Below are 23,191 nucleotides of genomic sequence, written 5' to 3' on the forward strand. Positions count from 1 at the left end.
TCGAGAACTCGTAACGTCGGTCCATCAATATAGCAGGACGGGAATAATGAGGGACTTTTTGAGTTTGTTCTCCGTTTGTCGAGAAAGGTTTTTATTTCTCAATTGCCTACTCAGTCCAAAGTTGCACCTGTTGATAAGAGTTATTCTGCGTTAAATTTTGAGGCTTGATTGTTGGTGTTATTACTGGTTCCAAGATAGACGAAATTATCTACGACTTCGAAGTTATGTGCCGTGGTTGTTATTAAAGGGAGGTTTCTCATCCGAGTTTGTTGTTTCCTTTTCATTGGGGGTGCTTTTTACGTGGCGGGTCTTACACCCGGCGTACAACCTTGAGGAGGGATAATTCGGCTTTCTGAACCAAATCCCATAGATACTTATCTACAATATATCAGATATCGGATGAATGTTTCCGAAATAGGATACCATAATAATATTTATTATAATTTGATGTATGCATTTGTGTAAACGTATGACGAATTTTTATGGTCGCTTAAAAATCGCTTGGGTTTGGACTCATAGTTGCTTAAGAAAGTTGGTCAGGATGTTCCGTTTAGCTTCCCTATAAATCAATACGCTCTAATGTACATATTTATAAGACTTAACGGTAATTTTGCTTAAAAAGTATTCACCACATTGCCCACACTTCTGGGAAAACATCTATTAGCCGACTGCGGGTGTTGTCTGTTTCCGTGGTGTAGTGGTTATCACATCCGCCTAACACGCGGAAGGCCCCCGGTTCGATCCCGGGCGGAAACAGTTATAAATTTTTTGTTTTTTATTATATATTACTAAAATGCATTTGCATGTTAATTATTTATAAGTAATTGTTTAACTGAAGATTTTTGTTTATAGTCTCTAGTTTTTCCTTTTAAATAGTGGTTTTAGTTCATTTTTAATTAATATTATTTATTTTGCAATGCTAATCATTATTGCTCCCAAGCATTATGTGAAAGCCTAAAAGTATGCTAAATTTTTTGTTTTCTTCGCAGATAAAAGTGTTTTTATGTACAGTATGTACTGAATAATCACTACCAAACTAAATTGTAATGATCAATACGTATGAAAAAATCGATTTAAATGTAAAGTTTTAACTAAAACACGTATTTTTTCACTTTAGATGTTCCTGTAAGGAGTTATCCTGCCAACGCGGGCGCAGCTTTTTTCCGAGGGGTTACCGGAATTGGCGTCGCATTGGCCGAGCTTAAAATAGGTTTTTTTTTTTCAAAAATTTCAGCATTTCTTTGTTAATAGTGTAGGTTTGTAACGACAAACAATTCTAATGAAATATTTCATTTTTTATAAGACAAAAAAAGTTTTGAAAAAATGCTGTTTTTTACACTAGGAAACCCTTGTAACTCCTTAATTATAATGAGAAATAATCCTAAAAATTCAGTTTATTATTATTTAAATAAATATTTTAACGTACTTCACCTGCAAATGGATACTTAAGCAATAGAAAATCAGCAGATACTAGAAGCTTCGATGAAATTATATACGTTTCTAGAGCTTTAGAAATATGCAAAACCAAAAAAAACTAAAATCAAATAGAAAACCAATTTCATATATTATACATGTTGACCCTTTTCAAATTCATTTGAATAAGCGCAGATATGGTACTTTGCGTTCCCGCTCCAGTTTTATAACTTTTTTTTCAAATTAATCTCATTATGAATTCTTGGATACTTATATATATGTGTGTATATTCAGCATGAGGATGTGTCCTATATGCATATTATTCACGCTAAACATTTACATGATACTCATTAGGGCGAAATCTCATATAGAAAAGTGATTTTTTTTTTTTTTGAATTTCTTATACAATATTAGCTTAAATAATTATTTAAGTTTTGCTGAGTGAATGACATGCTGCTTCTTTGTTATTAGTAAATAAATTATGAAGCGAAATTTTTCACAAAGAAAATGAAGAAATTATCCAATGAATGAAATAATGTATGGAGGGTTGCCTCACTCTTGTTATTTTGAACTGATGAACTCATTGAAAGTCGTTTCAGAACGCAAGGTTATAAAGAAGAATCAAAAATTTTCATAAACCCAACCAAAAATCTATTACAAAATAAAAATAATAATACAATATATGAACTGCTTTAGTAATTTCACTTATTAAGGGATAGTCTCAGGGTGTAATTTTAGAAAAATCGATTATTTTTATTGCATTACCGGATAGTATGCACAGTTCCAATTTGGAGAGAAAAATTTTAACAGCATTTTCTATTGCGCTATTGTAGCTTTTTTTGGAAATCTTCTTATTTTGTTCAACGAAGAACTGTCGCCGAAAAGTCCCCAAATTGATAGTTTTAGTTATAACCGACGCCATTTTGTCGAATTTCAAAAAAAAAGCTTTCCTATAGATTAATAATTTATCCAGCGTTTATAATTTTATTATGATTTAAATGATCTCATAATTTTCCACAATAAGTGCATAAAACAGTATATCAATACTCCACTTGTCATAAATTTACTCCACAATTACAGCGCCACTGTATGTATTTAGCAGTGACAACTACCTTTGTTTGGTTTATTTCACCATACCATATCTCATTTAGCTGCGTATAAATTACAAAACTAGAATTATAAGTAAAGTTTGTGTATTTTTTTAGATATTTTGTGCACTCTGTGCTGTAATCCTATACCCTCAAAGTAGTTTGTGCTCAAAATACTGGTGGTGTACATTAATGTCGTAAGCATCGGTGGTTCAGTGGTAGAATGCTCGCCTGCCACGCGGGCGGCCCGGGTTCGATTCCCGGCCGATGCAAATTACTTTTTGAATATTGGCTAAATTTTTATTCCATTCAACTTCAAAAAAATTAAAAAAAAAAAAATTTTATATAGTAATATGCATTTTGTACTTAAGAATAGTAAACATATATTTTAAATACTATATATTATCGTTACATATTATATAACATAAAATAATTCAATTATTATTTCAGAAAGTCAGCGATATTTGTATGGACTTTTAGATTAAGTTTAGCTACTATTCTTTCAAATGTTGTTTTTTTACCGCATACTCAAATAATATTATCGTTTTTTATTTCAGTGTCTTCGCACGGTGAACTACAAACAGAAAACGTATGTATTATATATGTATGATATACATACGTTCTCTGCTGCAAGGTCTCTGGTAAGTAAACATGTCACTTACTTGTCACACCATATTTATATATTTGCTACTATTTTGACTACCAATGTTATATATTTTTTTGCATTTAATCATTTTGGGTAAATTATATTAAAATTGCTCAAATACCCTTAGACTTTTCGAAACCATTTGTGTAGTACGATTTGTCTTTTGCTTGAAAATAGGCCTCAGTGTCGCCACCTTCAATCGACCAAAACTTCTTCCCAGCGAGCATTCTTTTGAGAAGCTTGGAGAAGAGGAAACCGAATCCCGTCGTTTTTTTCCTCAAAAGTTAGGTCGCGCGGCACCTACTTTATACAGAGTTATAGGAGCTTTCCCAAATATTTGTGAACACTCTTTTGATATCTTTGGAGACCCTGCTATCTCGAACAATTTCACTTTAGGTCTTTCAAAAATATTTTGTGGACTTTCTTGATGGTTTGTTTGAGTAACAACCTCTTTAGGGCGTCCATCAAAATTTGTGGCTATCAAATTTTTTCTATCTTTCTATCGTGGTGTTTGGAGAATTATTTTCAGATAACCACTTTTTGAGTCTCGCAGACTTTGAGGCCAATAACTTGAGAACTATTGTAGAAAATATAATATCTGGAAACTTTTACAGTTAGCACAGTATTTGATAATTTACCCTCTTAATTTTTTTTTTTAACTTACCACTTTGCCAACACTTCTCCTTTTTAAGTCTAAGCTCCCGGTTTCGGATTTAGACAATTTTAGTTTAATTTAAAAATTTAGTTTTCTATTTTTTAGATGTGGTTCAAATTTAATTATAGAAAATTTGTTTAATAAAGATCGCGTGAGGGATGTATTGATGTGCTAGGAATGTGTGGTGTTCTCTTGTGTGGGTTCTGTTGGTATGGTGTATTGAAGTGTGACAGTGTTGTGACATTGTTTACAGCTGCATGGATGTGGTGGCTTTAGGGGGAGGTTTGTCTCATTTAGCCAGGCAGAGATTTATAGTTTAAGGGTTGTGGTGCTATATTAATTTAAAGACTTTTCAGGGCATATAGTAAATATCATCTTCTTATAGTCTATACTCAACCCAACATCTGGTACATAAATAAAAAATAATAATATATTTTTACTAATTGTTAACTTTATTATAATTCACTGATTTTTATGTTCGAAAAATTCTTCATATAATTTGATGCTACACATACTAATACATACCTCTATACATATCTATTACAAAGTACATTTGTGTTTAATATTACCATTCCTACATTTTTTAATAAAAATTTTCAAACAATTATTAATTTTAATATGCAAATGTTTGCTAGAACTAAAGAGTTCGCAAAAATCAAAATTGTCAATTCAAGAAAGATCCAATAATATTTTGAAAATTTAAGTTCTAATAGCAAAATGAACACCTCGAAATATTTGGAAACAAATTATTTAATTATCATTACTTAAAAGTTAGTTAATAATATTGATGGTAAAGTAATTTTCAAAACAACTAATATTTTTTTAGCTACTAATTTAAGCAAGTAACTTATGGGTACAGAACTATAGCTGGTACTTAAACATGTTGGCAGAGTTGCCATATCTTAATAATGTAATTTTAACATGCAACACCTTTCGGTTAAAACTCACTTATACACATAAACCTAACCTAAAAATGTGCGCGAATTGAGTAGTATTAAAATTTGAAAATGATTAACTAATTCGATTTAAAAAAAGTGTAGAGTTTTTTCATAACTTAGCCACTTACGAGTCTAAGTAGATTACTTATTTGACTTAAGTCTAATGTAATGTTAAGAGCTACTGTTGGGTTTCGTTGTCATTTTGAGCTCCACAAAAATCCTAAAATGCTTATGGCTTACACCTGCAGACGCAACACGATGGAAAGAGGAACCAGTCCATGAAGATGCCCTTGCAATCATTGTCCGGATCATAGGCTAGAAGACGATGCCATTTATACTTTTGCTCACAACCGCAGTCGCGATCACAGCGCGATGTTGCTGGCGTGCTAAATGAGAAATCAAAATTAGCTGTCTAACTAATAACGGGTTAAGAAAAAAAGTTAGAGTTAGAAAAATCGAAAACTTACGTGCAAACCTCCTGATGTATGGCCTGCTCAAAGTGCTGTGTATTGACAATGGCGCGTATTTTACCCGCCGAATTGGAGGCCCAATAAGGCGTGACGATCTCTACCTTAGACTCGCAAGCGTCCACTCTTTAAAAGTTTGTGTTAATATTTGCTTTAATTTTTTTTTTTTAAGAAATCGTCATTGCACTGCTTACCTTCCCGTATTCTGTCCCGCATTCGCAAACGTGTTCGTGCTCGCTTTATTCGCATTCCGATTCGCCTGTCGCTTGTTACGCAACTTGCCGAAGTAACTTTCGCCAGCTTCCTCAGCATGTGGTTCTGTGCTGCCCTCGTCATCTGGTACCACTGCCGGAAATGCGCCTGGTGGTATGAAGATGTCGGGATCATCAATAAATCTTCGCTTGCGTTTCTTTGTTTGTGATTGTGGTCCGCCGGGCTCGAGATTCATCTCAAAGTCACCATACATTCGTCGCATCAGTGCCTTGTTGTCATCGATGAAGCGTTCTATTTTATCACTGCAATAAGAAGAGTGCCAGGGAAATGTGATTAACGCAAAAGTGATTTTAGTGATTTCGTAAAGTTTTAGGTCATCATAGGTTTAATTAGGTAAATATGTTGATTTTTCGTAAGGCCAAGAATAATCCCACTTGGGCAACTAGAAATCTCTTGTCTCTATGGCAACCGATATGTTGCAACCTTAGTTTGGCGAAGTCTGAATAATGAAGAAGAAAGTGTCGAGATCTAATGCACGAAAAGAGAAACCCCTGGTCGTTCCCATTCTGACGAGATTTGGTCACCCTTATTCTTACAATATGATTGGTTTTACTGTTACCGACGATGCCATTAAGGCGTCATGCTTTTCTTCACCAGTTTTGAGCTCATTGTCTGCGAAGAATTCTGGATGTCTCTCCATGAGAGTGGTACCAATGATAACCGCTCGTTAAACACGAAAAATACATCATAGAACAGTATTGCCTTAACCACGGTTTTTTAAAGCCAAATATTGGTGAGAGCGGTGGGTTTGCTTCTTTATAGCTTCTTTACAATAATGTAAGACAACCACCCCTTTCCATGACTACGTAATCGGAACGGACCGGGATTTTTTGCCGACCAAGGACCCTCAACTCGACAGAATTCTGTCGCTACAACAACAATAACACAATCAATGCCTTTTTCACCCTCTCAGCAACATGGAGATTCCATGGTAACTTTCTATTAAGGATGACACTCAATTCCTTCACCTGTCCGATAGGGTGAAGTCGAGAGTCCTCCTCCTGGCATAGAAAACGAATTTAGTATTTTTTGGATTGACCTTTCTTTCAGAGTAACTAGCTAATATATGAAGGGGTTAACTCGTTAACGGTATCTAGGAATCTTCATTAAGCTATGAAACCAACATCATTTGTATACATTATCATCCGACAGCTTTGTCTCTAGAATTCTCTAAATGAATCATCCTTGGGGGGTGCCTCTATTGATCTTTCTTCCTGAAGCCTTCCGAGGGGCACTTCTTCAATGGTTAGGTTCATTGGAAAGATTATAATTATAAGACTACTCACTGCTCTAAGTCCCGTCACCATTTTCATTTTTAACCAAATCTAGATAGTCATAGCGTCAAAGCAAAAAGGAAACTACGGTGGGATCTCTCTCTCTACAGAAGTCCAAGTTCTAAGTGATTTGTCTAATTTTAGGCAACCGTCGATAAGGTTCTAAACCTGATACCTTTATAACGTATATGAAATATCAATTATAAAAATGAAGACACGTACACATTTTCCAGGTACTTCTAGTAATAGTAGTAACCAAATAGTAACAACCGAAACTACAGTTACAATTGTCAAATACTAAGACGATGTATCAACGTAATAACAACTTGAGTTGGTGTGTGCTCACACCTTTCGTTTCACTCATCTGTCATAATAATCTCGTAAATGCATGTATCTACCTCAATCGCAATGGAATCTCATTGACGAAACACATTTCTTACTATTGATGCATATATTATAAATATGCCATTACTCATTCATTCATTAATTGTTTACATTGCAAATCTTTTTGCGCGGGTTTACAAGTTGTAAATGCACTCGTCTCGAGTAGTAAATGCAAAGAACATTTTTTCTAATTATTTGCCACGACTTTTTCGACGTTTGTGCCCCCGCAGTGAACTTGACTATTATTTGTGTGTATTTTTTTATATCATGTTTCATACAAATGTTCTTTTCCAAGACGAAGGCGTTAGAGAATTACATACGTATGTAGACATGCATAGCTTTTCACTTCTCAGACACTTCCGAAAACCATTAAGTGATAGATGGGTGCGATTAAATATTTTATGCCGTAAATTTTCTTATGACAAATCAATGGAGTTACTCTTAGTGGGCATATTAGCATTTATTGTAGTTGGGTTCAAATCAAGAGAACCTGGGAGATAAAAAAATACCGACATTTTTGAGCCAGTGACTTCTTTGATTCTTATGAATTTGAAAGCCGCGCGTAATATGTGAATATAAGACTTCAGTCTAACTTAATTGGTGTTGATTACGTTGATCCGACTGTCGTGAGAACGAACTGTTTCTTATACATCAGCCCTCTGAATCAATGAGCGAACGAAGAAATCATTCTCACTTCTTCTTTTATTTTTATTGGCATAGACACCGCTTACCCGGTTATAGCCGAGTTAACAACAGCGCGCCGGTCGTTCTACCTTTCCGCTATTATAGACATTTCGAGATACCAAGTGCAGCCATGTTCTTCTCCAACGTATTGGAGGTTTTTCTCTGCTTCCACCGATAGGTACTAAATCCAAAACATTCAATGTAGGACTTGTAGAGTTTGGTCTTTGTTCGTCGAAAGGGGACTTTACCTCTCAATTGTTTACTCAGTCCAAAGTAGCATCCGTTGGCATGTATATTTCACAAGCTATGTAGCACGATGAAAATCTAGTTGATAGAAGATTTTCCAGGTCTAAAGCCACACTGATAAGGTCCAATCAGTTTGTTGACGATGGGCTCCAATATTTCACACACCACGCTCGATAACAACTTATATGGAATAGTAAAAATGAGGAGGCACAGATTGTGGGTTCTCCCTTTTTATTAATTGGACAGACGACACTTAGGTTCCAATCAGCGGGCATTCTTTCATCCGAACTAGTCAGTTTTTGGTTGCCGTATTTGAATAGCTCGGTCGATAATACATCGGCCCCTGCTCCTTTGTTGTTTCTCAGGCAGGTAATTGCTATTCGAACCTCATCATAGTCGGATAAAGGAACATCTATTCCATCGTCTTCGATGAGGGAATCGGGTTCGCCATCTCCAGCTGTTAAAATTTCGCTGTCGTCTCTTCATAACTTCAGTATTCATTGAACTCTCCGGATCCACTGATTCATTGTGGGTGGCGCTTGTGCCTTTTAAGGTCGTAGCACTCATTTAACGGAATTTCAACGGAAGCGAAAGTAAAACTCAAAGCAAAAACAAAATGCTAATCTGACGCACTTAAATATTACAAATGTGTTTTATATTTATTTATAAATATGCCTTTCGATTTGTTGTGGCTACTATTTAAAGCAGCCTCAAAACGAGTTATGAGCGAGAACTGTCACGGGAATACGTTTTTTTTTTTTTTAATTTATTGGTATTGTTGATATACATATATGTATATTAATCACGAAAAAATAATAAAATTCAAATAACTGTAGAATCTCCTTTTTGGAACTGCATTAGCAAATAAATTTGAACGCGAAAGAAAGGAATTTGAAATTCTGGTTTTTTAATATTTATACCAATTTACCTATAAACAGCTCATAAATTAAGCAAATAATTGCATAACTTATTTATATGGTGAATTTCGCTAAAAGCTCACCTAAGTATTTGCTATATCATTTTTTATTGTCAAAAAACGGATTTATGAGCATTCGCGTGCGACCTTGCACCCAGTCATAAACTCGCTAATGTTTTGAAACCAACTAGAAGTTGTTACTATGAAAAATAAAGTTATTAGTTGACTAACGAATAGTTTTCGATTAGTTCCTCAGCAAGAACGAACATGACATCATACCATGTAACCGAAAACTGAGACTTCGAAGAAGTTGGCCATTCTGAAAGAAAAATGAACCGTAGGCCATCAGTAATAGTCACGGATGAATCAAACAGTGTGGCAAGAATACTTTCTATATCAAACCGTAACAGGCAGCTGGGTAATGGGTTAACATCTTAGGTCTAGAAGCATCACTAATCTAGGGCGTGTCACCACAAACCTTTCGGGTAGTGTTTTTGGTCAAAACTGTAATATTTTTAGGAAGCAAAGAATTTGGTGTTATGGTAGATGTCAACTTTGAGAAGTTTTGTTATAAAGGGTAATCCATTTCGAGGATTTTTATTGGAGAATGTTTATTATTTTCGAAGGGACATTCTTTGATATTAATTTTTTGAAGATTACCTCTTTCGCATTTTGGCCGCGACTACATATTATATGGTCTATTCGTTGAGTGCAATATTGGATGACTCGAGCATTTCGACTGGTAACTGGCGAATGACACACATGATGTTTTGCTCCAAGACCTGAGTCGAAGCGGAATTGGCCGCATAGACTTTACATATCCCCATATGAAAAAGTCTAACGGTGTCATCTTGGTAACCAATCGACCGGCCCAAAATGTGAAATTATTTGCTCACCGAAGTGTTCTCTCAATAAATCCATTGATTGATGTGATGTTTGTTTGGAAGTGGTGCCATTTTATTGAAACCAAATGTTGCCGAGATCACAAGCGTTAATTTCAGGCATCAAATAATCAGCTATTATGGCACGATAACGGTCGCCATTGATGGTTACGTTCTGTAGGCAACCGAACCGAACCAATGATGATTCCATCAGCTTACAAACCTCACCCAAGCGTTGTGTTTTTTTTTTTTTGATGAAATGACAGCTCTTGAATCTCTTCAGGTTGCTCTTCATCACAGATGCGGCAATTTTGCTTGTTTACATACCCATTGAGCCAGAAATAGGTCTCATCGCTCAACAAAATGTGACTCGAAAACATCGGATCTTCTTGGAACTTTTCAAGAGCCCATAGAGCGAAACGATGTCGCTTAGAAAGGTCGAGCGGCTTCAGTTCTTACACAATCTATATTTTGTACATTTTCAAATTAATATCTCGGCATAAGAGGCGCTAAGTCGTTCCATATGTCACTGCGAGTTGCGGCTAACGGCGTCGAATCGACTCTCCACGGTCTTCGAATACACTCTCAGCTATGGCTGCTATATTTTGTTCACTGCGTGCTGGACGTGGTCTATTAGGTCGAAACAAAAATGAATACTGGGTCTCAAGATGTGTGAGGGTATTTCAAATGGTACGTATAGAGGACGATTATTTTGACCATAAGTTGAGCAAAGCGCGCGAAACACATTATTTACAGAACGTGAAATTTCGTAAAAAAGTTGAACGATTTGTAAACTTGGTTTAGGACCCACGCGTGATCTGTCCAAAAAGGCTATTGAAAAAACTACTTCTACTTAGATCAGCTGTTATAATTGTAATACTCTTCTCAGGTGCATTTCTCTTAACACAAAAGGGTATAAAAATATCTTTATCATGATTTTGATAGCTCAGTTTGTATGGGAGCTATAGAGGTTCGGAAAAATTAGCAGCTTCTTGGAGTAAAATTATCGATATCTTAAATATAAGCTATATCATGAAAACTAGAGCTGAAAGAGACAAAATGATTACAGATTTCAATTCACCGCACCCAAATTAAAAAGAATCAGTTGATAAATTCAAAGAAGCAAATCGAGTGTTGGCCTGTGTTATTGATAAATATATTTTGCGGGGTCTCCGATGTTTCCTACAGAGTGTTTCAAAGTACGTGGCAAACTTAAAATAAAAAATTGATTTGTGATTATATTTGATCAAGCAAATGAGTATTCACGTCGTCAGACCAAAACTATTCAAATAAAAAACTATTCAACTCAAAACTCAATTAAAAAAAAATTTAATCAATTTAAAAAAATAATTATAAAACGCAAGCAAATAAAACATAATTAATTACGCTTGACTTCTTAATAAACAATAATTACGGTTAATAATTTTTTTTCGGAAAATTTCGAGAGAAGTAGGTTACATTTCAGTTTGCACTTCATTGGCTTAAATTGAGTGTGACTAATTGTTTCTTTAGTTTTTTCTTTTTTCCGCTTTTTCTCTTTTTTTCTTTATGTATTTGTTGACTTCTTGCTTTATTTATTTTTTATTAATTTTTTTTAATGAAAAATTTGTACTACATATTCATTTGAGTAACTTGGAACAAGACACAACAGAATACACACAAACCATATAAAATAAAAAAAAAAAAATCATTTTGTCTTGCATGCAAATTTTTAATTGTCCACCATCAAATACGAAATTTTAATTTTCTCATAATTACAGCCAGCAGGTTAATGATAAAATTTTAAGGTTAGGGTTAAAGTAAAAATTAAAGAAAAAATCAAAATTCTCTATATGTATGTAAATGAAAAATACTGTTGAAAAATCCGCCGGCGCGCTAATTTGTGATAATCAACGCAAATGAGCTCAAACGCCAATTGATTGGTTGTTTGCCGCCTTAAAAGGCGATAAGCGTAAACGGCTTACAAACCTAAACAATCACTCTCATACATACACACACATTTATAAGCATTTTGCTACTTACATTGGATAGCTGTTGCCCGCCGTCGGACAGAATAATTGATGGTAACGTTTGATGCATGGCACACCTTTGATTATATCACCGCGCACATCTAGACCCAAGGCAACAGACAATGCAGTCCACCAGATCTGAAAAAAAAGCGTAAAGTGAAGGAATGATATTATTAAAATGAAGCAATATTTTGGAAAATCTAAAAATTAATTTAAAACAAGTAAGGAAGAGCTAAGTTCGGGTACAACCGAACATTTTATACTCTTTCGACTTGCAGGAATCAAGGCCAGGGAAATATTTAAAGATGTAAAACGTCAACCAGAGGATCGGAATCTAAGCAATTTTTTATGTACATATACTATATATATATTACTCATATACTGACCGACATATTCGGTATAAGGTTTGTTAGAAAAACGATTATCATTATACCATACATACATATGTAATATATGGGAATTAGGGGCAGTATCGATCGGATTTTATCTAATTTTGCCAATACCGCATACTATTAACTTGTCACATACTAATTAAATATTCTCCAAGATTCCTTAAGGTACCACACATACCATCACCAATCATATGGAGTAAAGTCAGCCAGATTTTCGTAGATTTTGATATTAGTTTTATGGGGGCTAGGTCAAGTTTTCGCCCAATTTCAGACTATTATATTTAAAACTCGAACCTTCATTTTCATTCAGATAACTCACATATTGGCTGATATATGCCGTATAAAGTCACCCGGAAGTTCGAAAATATTTATATTAGGTATATGGGGGCTCAGAGAAATATTGACCCGATACAATTAATACTTTATATACAGAGTAACTATTGCCAGGTAATTATTCTCTCTATCCTCTGTATATCCTCTACATTGACCGATATTTTTGGTCACATGTCAACAATATATACTGGATTCCACTGGTTGTAGTCCGATTTGGTTAAATTTTCTCACTGTGACATAGGAATATGAGAAGAATGCCACGTGCTAAATTTAGTCGAAAACAGTCGTTCGAGTTCAGAGATGAATGATTTCATCAAAAAGTGGGCGGTGTCACCCCCATCGTCCAATTATCACACTGGCTTCCCTAAAGGCCTTTTCAACCATTTCGGAAGTAAAATTTAATATCTGTGGCGTATTGAGTTATTAATATATTGCGTTTTCAGTAGTCATTAACCGTTACCGTTATGTGGGAAGTGAGTGGTGTTATCATCCGATTTCATTAATTTTCACACTGTCGGTAGAAGTTCTTATAAGATTTGTACTCAGCAAATTTGATTATTGTAGCTTAAACGGTTTGGAAGATATGTATGTACATTAAACTTATTAGAGGGCCACGCCCACTTTTCATAAATTTTTGCCCACAAGTGTGCTCTCCTACTGCGATCCCCTGTGCCAAATATGAGTTTTATATCTTAATTAGGTGCTTAGTTATGGTACTTTATATGTTTTCGGTCAATGGCTTATGTGAGCGAGGCTAATTACGCTAATCTACAAAGTCGTACTTTTTTCATGATGATATTATAAAACTTTTCTCCACAAATTTTAACACTAGATCTCACAGAATGACTGATATGTTCGATACAGAATCAGCTTTGGGATTCTTGAAAAGCTATAGCTCGATTTCGACAGGTTTTGGGCGTTAGATGATGGCAATAGACCGGTCCAACTTATTTGTAGTACTAACCACCTTGGGCGCTAAGGAAGTTCGCAGACGAACAGACGGACGGACAGACCGTCAAAGGGAAATTGGCATGGTCATCGATTTTTTCATTATATGTTCTTCTGATCAGCTGGACATAAATGATAAGAAATATCTTTAGTAAAAGTTTAGTTTCTACATTTAAATTCGAATTACTTTTGCGTGTAGATTGACATCACGACATGTTTATAAAGCATTCTAAATTTGTATACACACATTCATACATATATATTATATATTTAAGTATATTAATATGCTCTATCAGCATTTGTTTGGACTCTATACGTTTGTTTAAAAATAAATATTTATAAACATGTTTTGCTATATATTTTATTATTTTTTTCTAATTAAGTATATTTTTCATTTTTATGACTTCTTTTCACACTACACTAACGTAGGTAAGAGTTTTTGGTTACAATTCGAGCGTGAGCATCGGTGGTTCAGTGGTAGAATGCTCGCCTGCCACGCGGGCGGCCCGGGTTCGATTCCCGGCCGATGCAAGTTGCTTTTTTGATAATATCATATTTTATGTTATATTAACAGGTGATCCAAATAGAGCCATTATTTTCAACAGATCATACGTGAGTCGTGTCAAGCTGTCATGTTATTTTGCTTTCAGTATTGTTTGCCATTTAATCATGGAAAAACTTACGCCTGAACAATGTTTACAACTTGTTCAACTTTTTTACGAAAATTAACGTAAAGAATGTGTTTCGCTAACTTCGCTCTATTTATGGTCAACATAGGCGGCCTACTGAGCGTACTATTCCCAACTCCATCAACCACCTTGAGACCCAGCATTCATTATTGGATAAAATTCCAACGAATAGACTATGTTCACCATACAGTGAAGAAAATATAACAGCCGCATCTGAGAGAACACACGAAGACCGTGGAGTGTCCCAGGCCGTTCGCATCAACTCGGACTGAATCGTAGAAAATACAGCTTGTGCAAAAACTGAAGCCGCTCGACTTTCCCAAGCGACATCGCTTTGCTCTATGAACTCTTGAAAAGTTTCAAGAAGATCCGATGTTTTCGAGTCACATTTTGTTGAGCGATGAGGCCCATTTCTGGCTCAATGGGTATGTAAACAAGCAAAATTGTCGCATTTGGAATGAAAAGCAACCTGAGGAGATTCAAGAGCTGCCATTTCATCCAGAAAAAGCTACGGTCTGATGGGGTTTGTGCGCCGTTGGAGTCATCAGTCCAAATTTCTTCAAAAGTGATGCCGATGAGTACGTAGCCGTTGAGGACGACTTTCATCGACTTTTTTCACATCCCATAAATCAACGGATTTATTGAGAGAAAACCTTAGTGAGCAGATAATTTCACGTCTTGACCGGTCGATTGGCCACCAAGATCCTGTAATCTCACTTTTCCCTGTAATGATATGTAAGGTCAAAAGTCGAAGCATCAGGCCTTGGATCATAGCATCACGCGAGTCTTTCGTCAGTTACCAGACTAAATGCTCGAGCGAGTTATCGAAAAATGGAATCAACGGATAGACCACCTGAGATGTAGCCGCGGCCAACATTTGAAAGAAATACTCTTCAAAAATACAAAGAATGTTCTTTCGATTGTATAATCTTTATTAATAAAGTGAAAGTTTCATTCCAAAAGCATGTCCAAAATTTAAATGAAATACTATTGAAATTATCTTCCTCAAGTACCGAGTTAATGGGGTCATTTTCGTCAAAAGTACAAATTTCATTGCTTTACCTAATTAAATTGACTATAAATTATTAGCTCTGGCAAAAAGCTTGTTTACCGAAATTTAAGCTCTTCTTATGCGTTACATACCATTTCAGGTTTTGATAGATCAACTATTTGTAAACTCGCAGTTTTCTTAAAAGAAATACAAAAAACTTACTTATGCATCGGCCGGGAATCGAACCCGGGCCGCCCGCGTGGCAGGCGAGCATTCTACCACTGAACCACCGATGCTTCATATCTGTACCTTCTCTCCACTTTAGTCGGTGCAGCATTTCTAAGCGCATCTTCTCTAATAATATTATCAGCAGTGCTTAAGATGAGCTTGAAAAACTGGATTTGGCTGCTGCCGGCTCCACAAATATACCTACAAACGGGATGCTGCTGGAGATATTGCATAGATGCTTTTATATACATACATATGTATGTATATAGAGGCTAGCATATTGCAGTCGTCAGTACTACTTCGTGCTATCACTTTATAACACTATAATATAATATATTGTGGACAAACCACTTCTTATCACTGATAAAGTAAATATATATTTGATTGTGTTTGTATGCATCAGGTAAATAGTTATGACTTGCAAAAGTCACCAAACAATAATTAATCAAACTGTCAGTTGACCAAAATTACTTGATAAGTTTGACTGCACATAGGCGTTAAGATTTTGCATTCCTTCGAAGCAAATGAAGTGGTACATTATGGCTGGTGGACCACGAGTGAGCGTGATGAGAATTGATCAACTTTGAGTATGTGATCGGACTCAAGTTCCTTCTGGACCAGCGTTATCGCGAAAGATCTATGGCCTGAATCTCCGGAAAGTTAGGCTATACCCAATTGTGGGATTGCGCACCAGAAAATTTTCGGATATTCGCTTAGTTCAGTTTAGATTTAAAGAAATTACAGCTATTGTAGAGTCGTTCTAAATAGATAGATGCATTGRAATTTAAGGAAATCACTGTGATCGGTGGTCTATTGTGTCCTGTTTTCACTTTGTTTAAAGCACCCAGATCAAGAAGATTAAGTAAAGCCCCGGTAACACATTCTTCTTACGATTGTTGGGGCAATCAGTTAGTATATCCGATGTTGTCGCCGCTCATTGGCCACAGAAGCGACACATATCTATGGAACAGTAAGAAGATGACACCATAGCCTACCTTGACTTTTATAAAATTTCCCAAACTGCCTTAATTTGTTTCTGAGAAGAACAATTAGTTTCTTGAACAATTTTGTATCGAACTCCGCAGATACAGTCTCTACTGTCGAAGCCCAGGCACTTGTTGCCTGTTGCACTATTCGGTAGAATTTTCGCACCGTGTACATATTGTGAATAAAAAAAAACAACGTAATATGCGACAGAAAATTTCACTGTTAAGAGAGTGTGCTTCTTATACTGACACAAGAGAGACAAGTCAAGTTTTTTGTTCTTACCATTCTTATCGTTCGTTTGGAAATGGATAAAGCTTGTAACACCCAGTCGGAAGTGTGATGAGCTGAGTCGATTTAACCATGTCCGTTTTTCATTTATCTCATCCGTCGATATCGGACCATTTTAGGAAAACTGATCGGTGAGAATAAAGTCCTCGTTTGGGAACCTTTTTTATTTTACAAGATATCTCAACGAATTTTGATATATAACTCACCATAATGTCATAACATTCTATGCTATAAGAAATGTTTCTGTGAAGAGTATTATAAGACAAGTGATTTTTTTTCTTGTTTGATTATGTTAGGCATACATATTCAAAAGGGCTCTACCCAACATTAATATTTTTGGAATTCATATTTAACAATTCGTCGACATTTCAATTTATCAATATAAATAAAGATAACTATCCCTTAATGTCCCAATAGCAAAATTGTGGAGGATGCACCTAAATTCCATTGCTGCGTTTTCCTTATTACTCCTCTTGTGTGTTGTTGCTACATTTGGTGTTTGCGGTTGCCACAGTTTTTAATGTCGCATCAAAATTGTCAGTCGTACAAATGCTCGACCTCATTGCGTGGCTGTCAAAAAACCGTGTCGCCAAACGGTTGCGACAAGCATTCTTTTGTTGGATTTTTAGAAAGGCAACAAGAAAAAAAAACAGACAACTAACAACCGCCGACCATTAAACAGCAGGCTACCGATATGCCAAAAAAGTTGAATGCACCTGCTCTAAGCATTCGTAGAGTTTGAATAAAACCAAAAAAAAAAAAAAAAAAAAAAAAAAAAAAAAAAAAAAAAAAAAAAAAAAAAAAAAAAAAAAAATACAAAAAAAACAACAACAAAAAACATAATTTTAAAGTACCGAATTCCAAAATTTTGCACTGTCGCAGTACAACCTTTGACAGTTGATGCAGTGGAAGGAAGAAGCAGCACAAGCTGTTGGTGGGGTGTATGCCGTTTAATTGCTAAAATCGTGCTAATACGATTTGACGGTGATAAAAAGCGGTGTCATAAAGAATTTGTCTATGGATTTTTTGATTTTGTGGGTTTGCTTTGAAAATTGTTTTGGGTGTTTTTATACCGTCTATGATTTTTATCCTATTTCTTATATCTTTATTTTATTTTATTAGTCTATGATTAAAGTTAGGTACATAGAAAAGCAAGGTAAGAGTGAGCTTTAGAATTTTAACATCTTTAAGGATTTGAGATCTTTTTTCAAAGATGCGTGAGATCAAAGATTAGTTTACAAGATTTCTACTGCGCTTAAACCAGACCCATATGCTTCGCTTCCTTATTCGGTCTGGAGAAAACAGAACTAATGACGCGTTTGATAGGGCCAGTTAACTCAAAAAGCTTTACTTTTTTATTTCATGTGGGGTATACAACCATAAGCATATTCATATAACTTACTCACAAAGTTGCTTACAGTTTACCGCTATGTCGCTAAGGCCTTGCAATGCCATCTAACATTTTAATTTGAAGACGTCTTCTTAGCATCCAGGCAATTTTCTTAGTCAACACGCAAAGCATAAAAGCAATATGAAGTCTTTAGCGCTTCGTTCGTTTTATTTTGTATAATTTGTTTATCTGTTGCACGATTTCTGAATTAGAACGCCAACAATTTGCAATAATTTTTAATGTAACTAAAGCATAACATGTGATGCGCTTTAATGTTCCTACATAAATGCTTCGGCACGATTTCTTGCCAACATTTGCAGTTGGTTGAATGGCATCCGGTAAGCACTTGTTCACAAAGATTAAATGAGGTGAAGTCAACTTGGTTGCGGTTTAAGAATATTTCGAAATTGCTGGAAATTTGTGTAGGCATATTTTTGAATGATTCCAAAATTCAGTATTTATTCGAAAAATGCTATCGAAATTTGTACCTCTTGCTCTTTTTTTGCACGTCATTTCCTGGTGAAATATAGTCGAATTATTCCTGTTGATCACGTTTTCTGGTGTTAGCCATATACCATTCTTCGCAATCTCGTGCACTATTTCATCGCCCTCGATGCCTTTGTGGTCCAATAGAAGTTAAGTTGCTGGCTACTGGTAACACTTTCCTTTTCTGTTCTGCTTCCTAAGATACTTCTGGCTTATATGCGATACGAGGTTACTGCCTTGATTGCGGCAAGCGCCGCAGCTTTCGCAATAGTAAAGATTTCAGCTTGAAATATACTGCAGTGGTGTGGAATCTTAAAAGGCTGCATTATGCCTAACTCTGGACAGAATGTTTCCGCACCAACTCCATTGTCCATTTTCGAGCTATTCGTATAAATGTTGAGAATGTTGCGCTTAGCTCACATACCTTTACACGAACCATCTTTTTCTATGCTTAGTTTGAATCTTCTTTTCCGGTTAAAAAGTGGGATCATGTAGTAGGTGTTTGTCAAACCGCATATTACCCACCGAGCTATGCCCGAAGGTTATATATGGAAATAGTCGTCCCGCCGATTATGCTGCGCAGTTTTCAGCGAAGAGGTCTATAAGTGATAGGCTTAGTACCGGTACAAGATCCACCTTTGGAATTGTTCTTAAAGCTCCCACTTGTTCACAGCACAGCGGGCCTCTGAAACCTTTCCATTGGCTTCCGGTGGGTGGATTGCCGAACGCCTGTCCACCATACTAGTGCACCGTAGAGCAGAATTGAACTTGATTTTCGAAAACTAGTGACTTTATGACTTTTCGTAATTTAGCGTGTGTTCGTTTTTCACTCAAAAAAAAAAAAAAAACAACGTCACGAAATTGTAATTTTTTTTCAAATCTCTACCAAAAATCCAATTTTCACTTTTTTTCTTTCGTCCATATTGTAAGTACGGTACACGTATTTTTTCACTTTAGATGATCCTGTGAAATCGCATCTGTTTTCCGAAGGGTCACCGGAAATGGCGTTGCAATGGCCGAGTTTAAAATATTTTTTTCCAAAAATTTCAAAATTTCTTTGTTAATGGTGTATGTTTGTAACAATAAAAAATTCTAATAAACATTTGATTTTTTATATGAGAAAAGAATTATTCAAAAAATGCAGTTTTTTACCCCTGGAAACCCAAGTAACCCCTTAAATGCATTTTTTCTCAAAAAGTTCTTTTCATAGTCGCTGAAAAAAACCTTCGCTAATACATATATTTTCATATAATGATCGACGGAATAAGATTTTCGATACCAATATGTAGGTTTAAGAAACTCAGAAGTGTATATTTTTCCACAAAACCCAACTTTTTTTTGGGAAGCCACCATTTTGTGAAATGTGAAAATTTCGAGTATGCCTTCGATCATTATATTTTTTTTTTTGACTGTTGGATTTGAGAAAATTCGAGGCAAAAAAATCTTCCGTTTCCTCGGAGGACTTTCTATACAATGTCTTTGGGATTAAGGGAATATAAAATTTATCCAAATGAGTTATCGATTTTTAAAATAGCGAAATTTTGTAAATGCGGATGTTTTAACTTTTTCATAAAATTAAATACCTCTTCAAAAAATAATAATAAATTAAATAAAGTTCACAAAACAACCTCTTTTTCGTTTTTCATGTTTAACAATATTTTTAAAAAATAAAATATTTCTTTAATATTTTTTATTTCAGTTTGACACTAAAAATGGGCATTTGCACAGAGTGAGTACTTTTTTATAAATTTGATTATTTTTATTAACAAATATTACTGCTTTGAATGGATAATTATTTAGTAATTTTACCAATTAAACAAAAAAGGAAAACACTCCAATCACAACAAGTAGTTAACCAGTTAGTTTCTTAAAAGCTGAAACAGATAATTTAAGTACATATTTTTAATTGACCACTAAACTATTGTACAAAACCTTACAGTTTAAAGCCACAAACCAATTATATTTAAATGAGGATTTTTTATAAAAACTAAAATTACTGCTTCCTTCATTAGTCAATTAAACGAGGTGATCAAACTTTCTATATTTCAACCGCACCCAGTCAGCTTTTTTCAAGACTAAAAGCCACTTCCCCTAATTTTGCAGGAATTTACTAATTAACTAATAGTTAACTAATTTTTAGTAAGAGTGTCATATGACTCAGAGCAGCAAAAAAATATAATATACGCATATACATATGTATGTATATATATATTATATGTAATAATATATATATATAAACAAGTAAGCCCCACAAAGCGTAGCACTTTCCATAGTCACTAGTTAAGGACCTTGAATTAGTGAACTAAGAGCACTCTTTGTATTTAGTTATTTAGCTGTGATGAAGTCAAATTAATTTACGATGTGAACAAAGTAAAATAAATCAATAGTTTTGCTTCTCTGCTTTGTTTTATACTGTTAAGCAGTTAAGTCGACCGATACAACTAGTTGTTGCACGTGCATTTGACAGGGGAGTTGTTGTCTCGAAAGTCTATAACGAATTATTTAAACTAATTTAATTAGTATTGAGTTGCTAAAAGCGAAGGCATTGACTGCAAAGGTTGCAAAAAACCCTTGCCTTTTAAAATAGTTTTATGACAAAGGTATATGAACTTTTAGTTAAGCGGGGAGGTACGTGAAAAAAATATTACGATATTTTAGAAATAAATTGTCGTTATAATAGGTTAGTTTAAGTTAGATAGCTGATCAATGATCGCACGTGGACTGCTATATGTGGTCCTTAGTGAAGCCATAGAGAAGAACTCCTTTTGTTCGAACCTTACTGTGCCCCTTAATTTTTTCTTGGTGGTTCATCTAATTTACAATAGCATCGAATGCTATTGATAATGAGGTTAGGCACTCCTTCGCCAGTCCTGAACGCACGGTTAATGAGTTCAAGCCTATGATCGCCGCTCTGCTGTCTGAGTGGATGGTCACTTCTCTGAAGGCGGCTACACGCGGGAGCCGTTAATACTACTACTCCTTCCTTAATAATACTACTCCTTCTACTGCAATAATCAGGAAGTTTGTATCTGGAGTTGATAAAGCGCTCCTGACAGTAAAGCCTTCCATCAACCTTCTCCCCAAGCTTTGACCTATGATCCAGTAGGAAATTAAAATGTGTGAGAATTTCCGATCTTTCAGACACGTGCTCTTTTAGGAACCCTTCTTTGTAATGGATTATTATAGCTTTTAAAGTCTTACCGAGGTACCATTATAATAATATTTTACAATTTGAATCTGGAGGCTTCTTATTTCGRTAAAAATCCAGTTGGTAATGAGCTAAAACTAAAGTTATGGATACAATTTTTTAGAAATTCATCCTTGGAAGTTTTGGGGCGCTTTTTATTGGAGTTACTAGAATAAAATATTAAATATTAAGAATAGATTTTAAATGTCTTTACTGACATTTKGTCAAGTCATATTGTTTCCTTTTTTTTTAATAAATCTTTATGTTACGTTTTAGATGAGCTACAGCTACTCAATCTTGCCTCTAGTACAGCCTCCCGTTCATTACGTTCTTGTACTAGAGAATCATCATTTTCTCTGAGCATCTCATTTTGCAAACTTACACTCTTCATAATAATAACTGGTAACTTCTATACATACGGAATGTGCACGAAAGTAGGCATACGAGAAACGCTGGAACACCTTTAATGCTTCTGTTCAGCATTATCTAGAACACGTCTCATATAACTAGAAGCTTCGTTTCAAGGGACTAGTTGATGAATCAAAAACCAGGAGGTCTATGTTTTGGCGTGACAGCCGGCCATTGTAACCCAACCTAACCTACCTATCGAATGGTAACTTAAGCTCTCGTTTAAGTAAGTTTATTACCCTTAAATTGGTTTGACAAAAGATTTATAATACCCAAAAAGAGTTGGAGATCCTATAAAATACTTATATATATACCTATAAATGTTGTGGGTAACGAGCTGAGTTGATTTAGTCCTTTCCGTTCTTTTCTACTCAAGCAGCTGATCATTAGTTGAAATCTTCGATACCGGATAACGATAGGATATAGATGTTATACAAATTGATCAATCGAAGTCAAGTCCTTGTATGGTAAACTTTTTTATTTGACGAGATATATTCACGAAATTCGGATTGGACTGTTGTCTAAGGCAATGGTGCAATCTCTGAAGAAATTGTTGAAATCGTGTCACTATACCATATAGGTGCCATACAAACTGGCCGATCAAACCCAAGATAAAGAATTTTATACACTTTTATAATAATAATACCCAACGATTACCCTCCTCCCGCCCAACCGACGCGCGGGGCGCAATCCGCGAACGAGCGAAATTAGCCGAGTCATAAAAGGCAAGAGAGTTTTAAGCGTTGCGATCTTADGSYRYTCAGCTACAGAAACAAAAATTTCAACAGCCAAAATTAAGAATTAGATTAAATTTTATAATTTTTAAATGTTACTTGTTAAGAGTAGATAAAATATTTTTTTTAATGGTAAAGAGTGAGTCTGTTAGTTGAAAAGTGCTGGAATGAGAATTGAAGTCGTGACATATACGGCGGAATGGATCGTTTAATTCGAAATTTGTTCTAGAAAATTTTAAAAGCAAAGGTTTAAACT

General features: G+C 35.1%; 1 protein-coding gene and 4 non-coding genes across 5 annotated transcripts in view; 3 read left to right on the top strand and 2 right to left on the bottom strand.

Moving 5' to 3' along the window:
- The first annotated feature begins 683 nt into the window (after window positions 1-683).
- Window positions 684-756, top strand: Trnav-aac. Its single transcript has one exon. It is a non-coding gene; the product is annotated as a tRNA-Val (tRNA).
- Window positions 757-2,702: 1,946 nt separating this feature from the next.
- Trnag-gcc lies at window positions 2,703-2,773 on the top strand. The gene has a single exon. It is a non-coding gene; the product is annotated as a tRNA-Gly (tRNA).
- Window positions 2,774-4,266: 1,493 nt separating this feature from the next.
- The window catches only part of LOC108972288, a gene marked incomplete in the record, with an annotated part of 71,559 nt that continues 52,634 nt past the window's right edge, over window positions 4,267-23,191 (bottom strand). The window contains 4 exon segments of the mRNA XM_018938839.1: window positions 4,267-5,126; window positions 5,208-5,333; window positions 5,402-5,722; window positions 11,888-12,012. Of these exon segments, the coding sequence (XP_018794384.1) occupies window positions 4,970-5,126; window positions 5,208-5,333; window positions 5,402-5,722; window positions 11,888-12,012 (729 nt within the window).
- Window positions 14,008-14,078, top strand: Trnag-gcc. Its single transcript has one exon. It is a non-coding gene; the product is annotated as a tRNA-Gly (tRNA).
- Trnag-gcc lies at window positions 15,453-15,523 on the bottom strand. Its single transcript has one exon. It is a non-coding gene; the product is annotated as a tRNA-Gly (tRNA).

This window comes from Bactrocera latifrons, unplaced genomic scaffold (assembly GCF_001853355.1).
Source record: "Bactrocera latifrons isolate USDA-ARS-PBARC rearing strain unplaced genomic scaffold, ASM185335v1 scaffold_39, whole genome shotgun sequence".
Taxonomy (NCBI): domain Eukaryota; kingdom Metazoa; phylum Arthropoda; class Insecta; order Diptera; family Tephritidae; genus Bactrocera; species Bactrocera latifrons.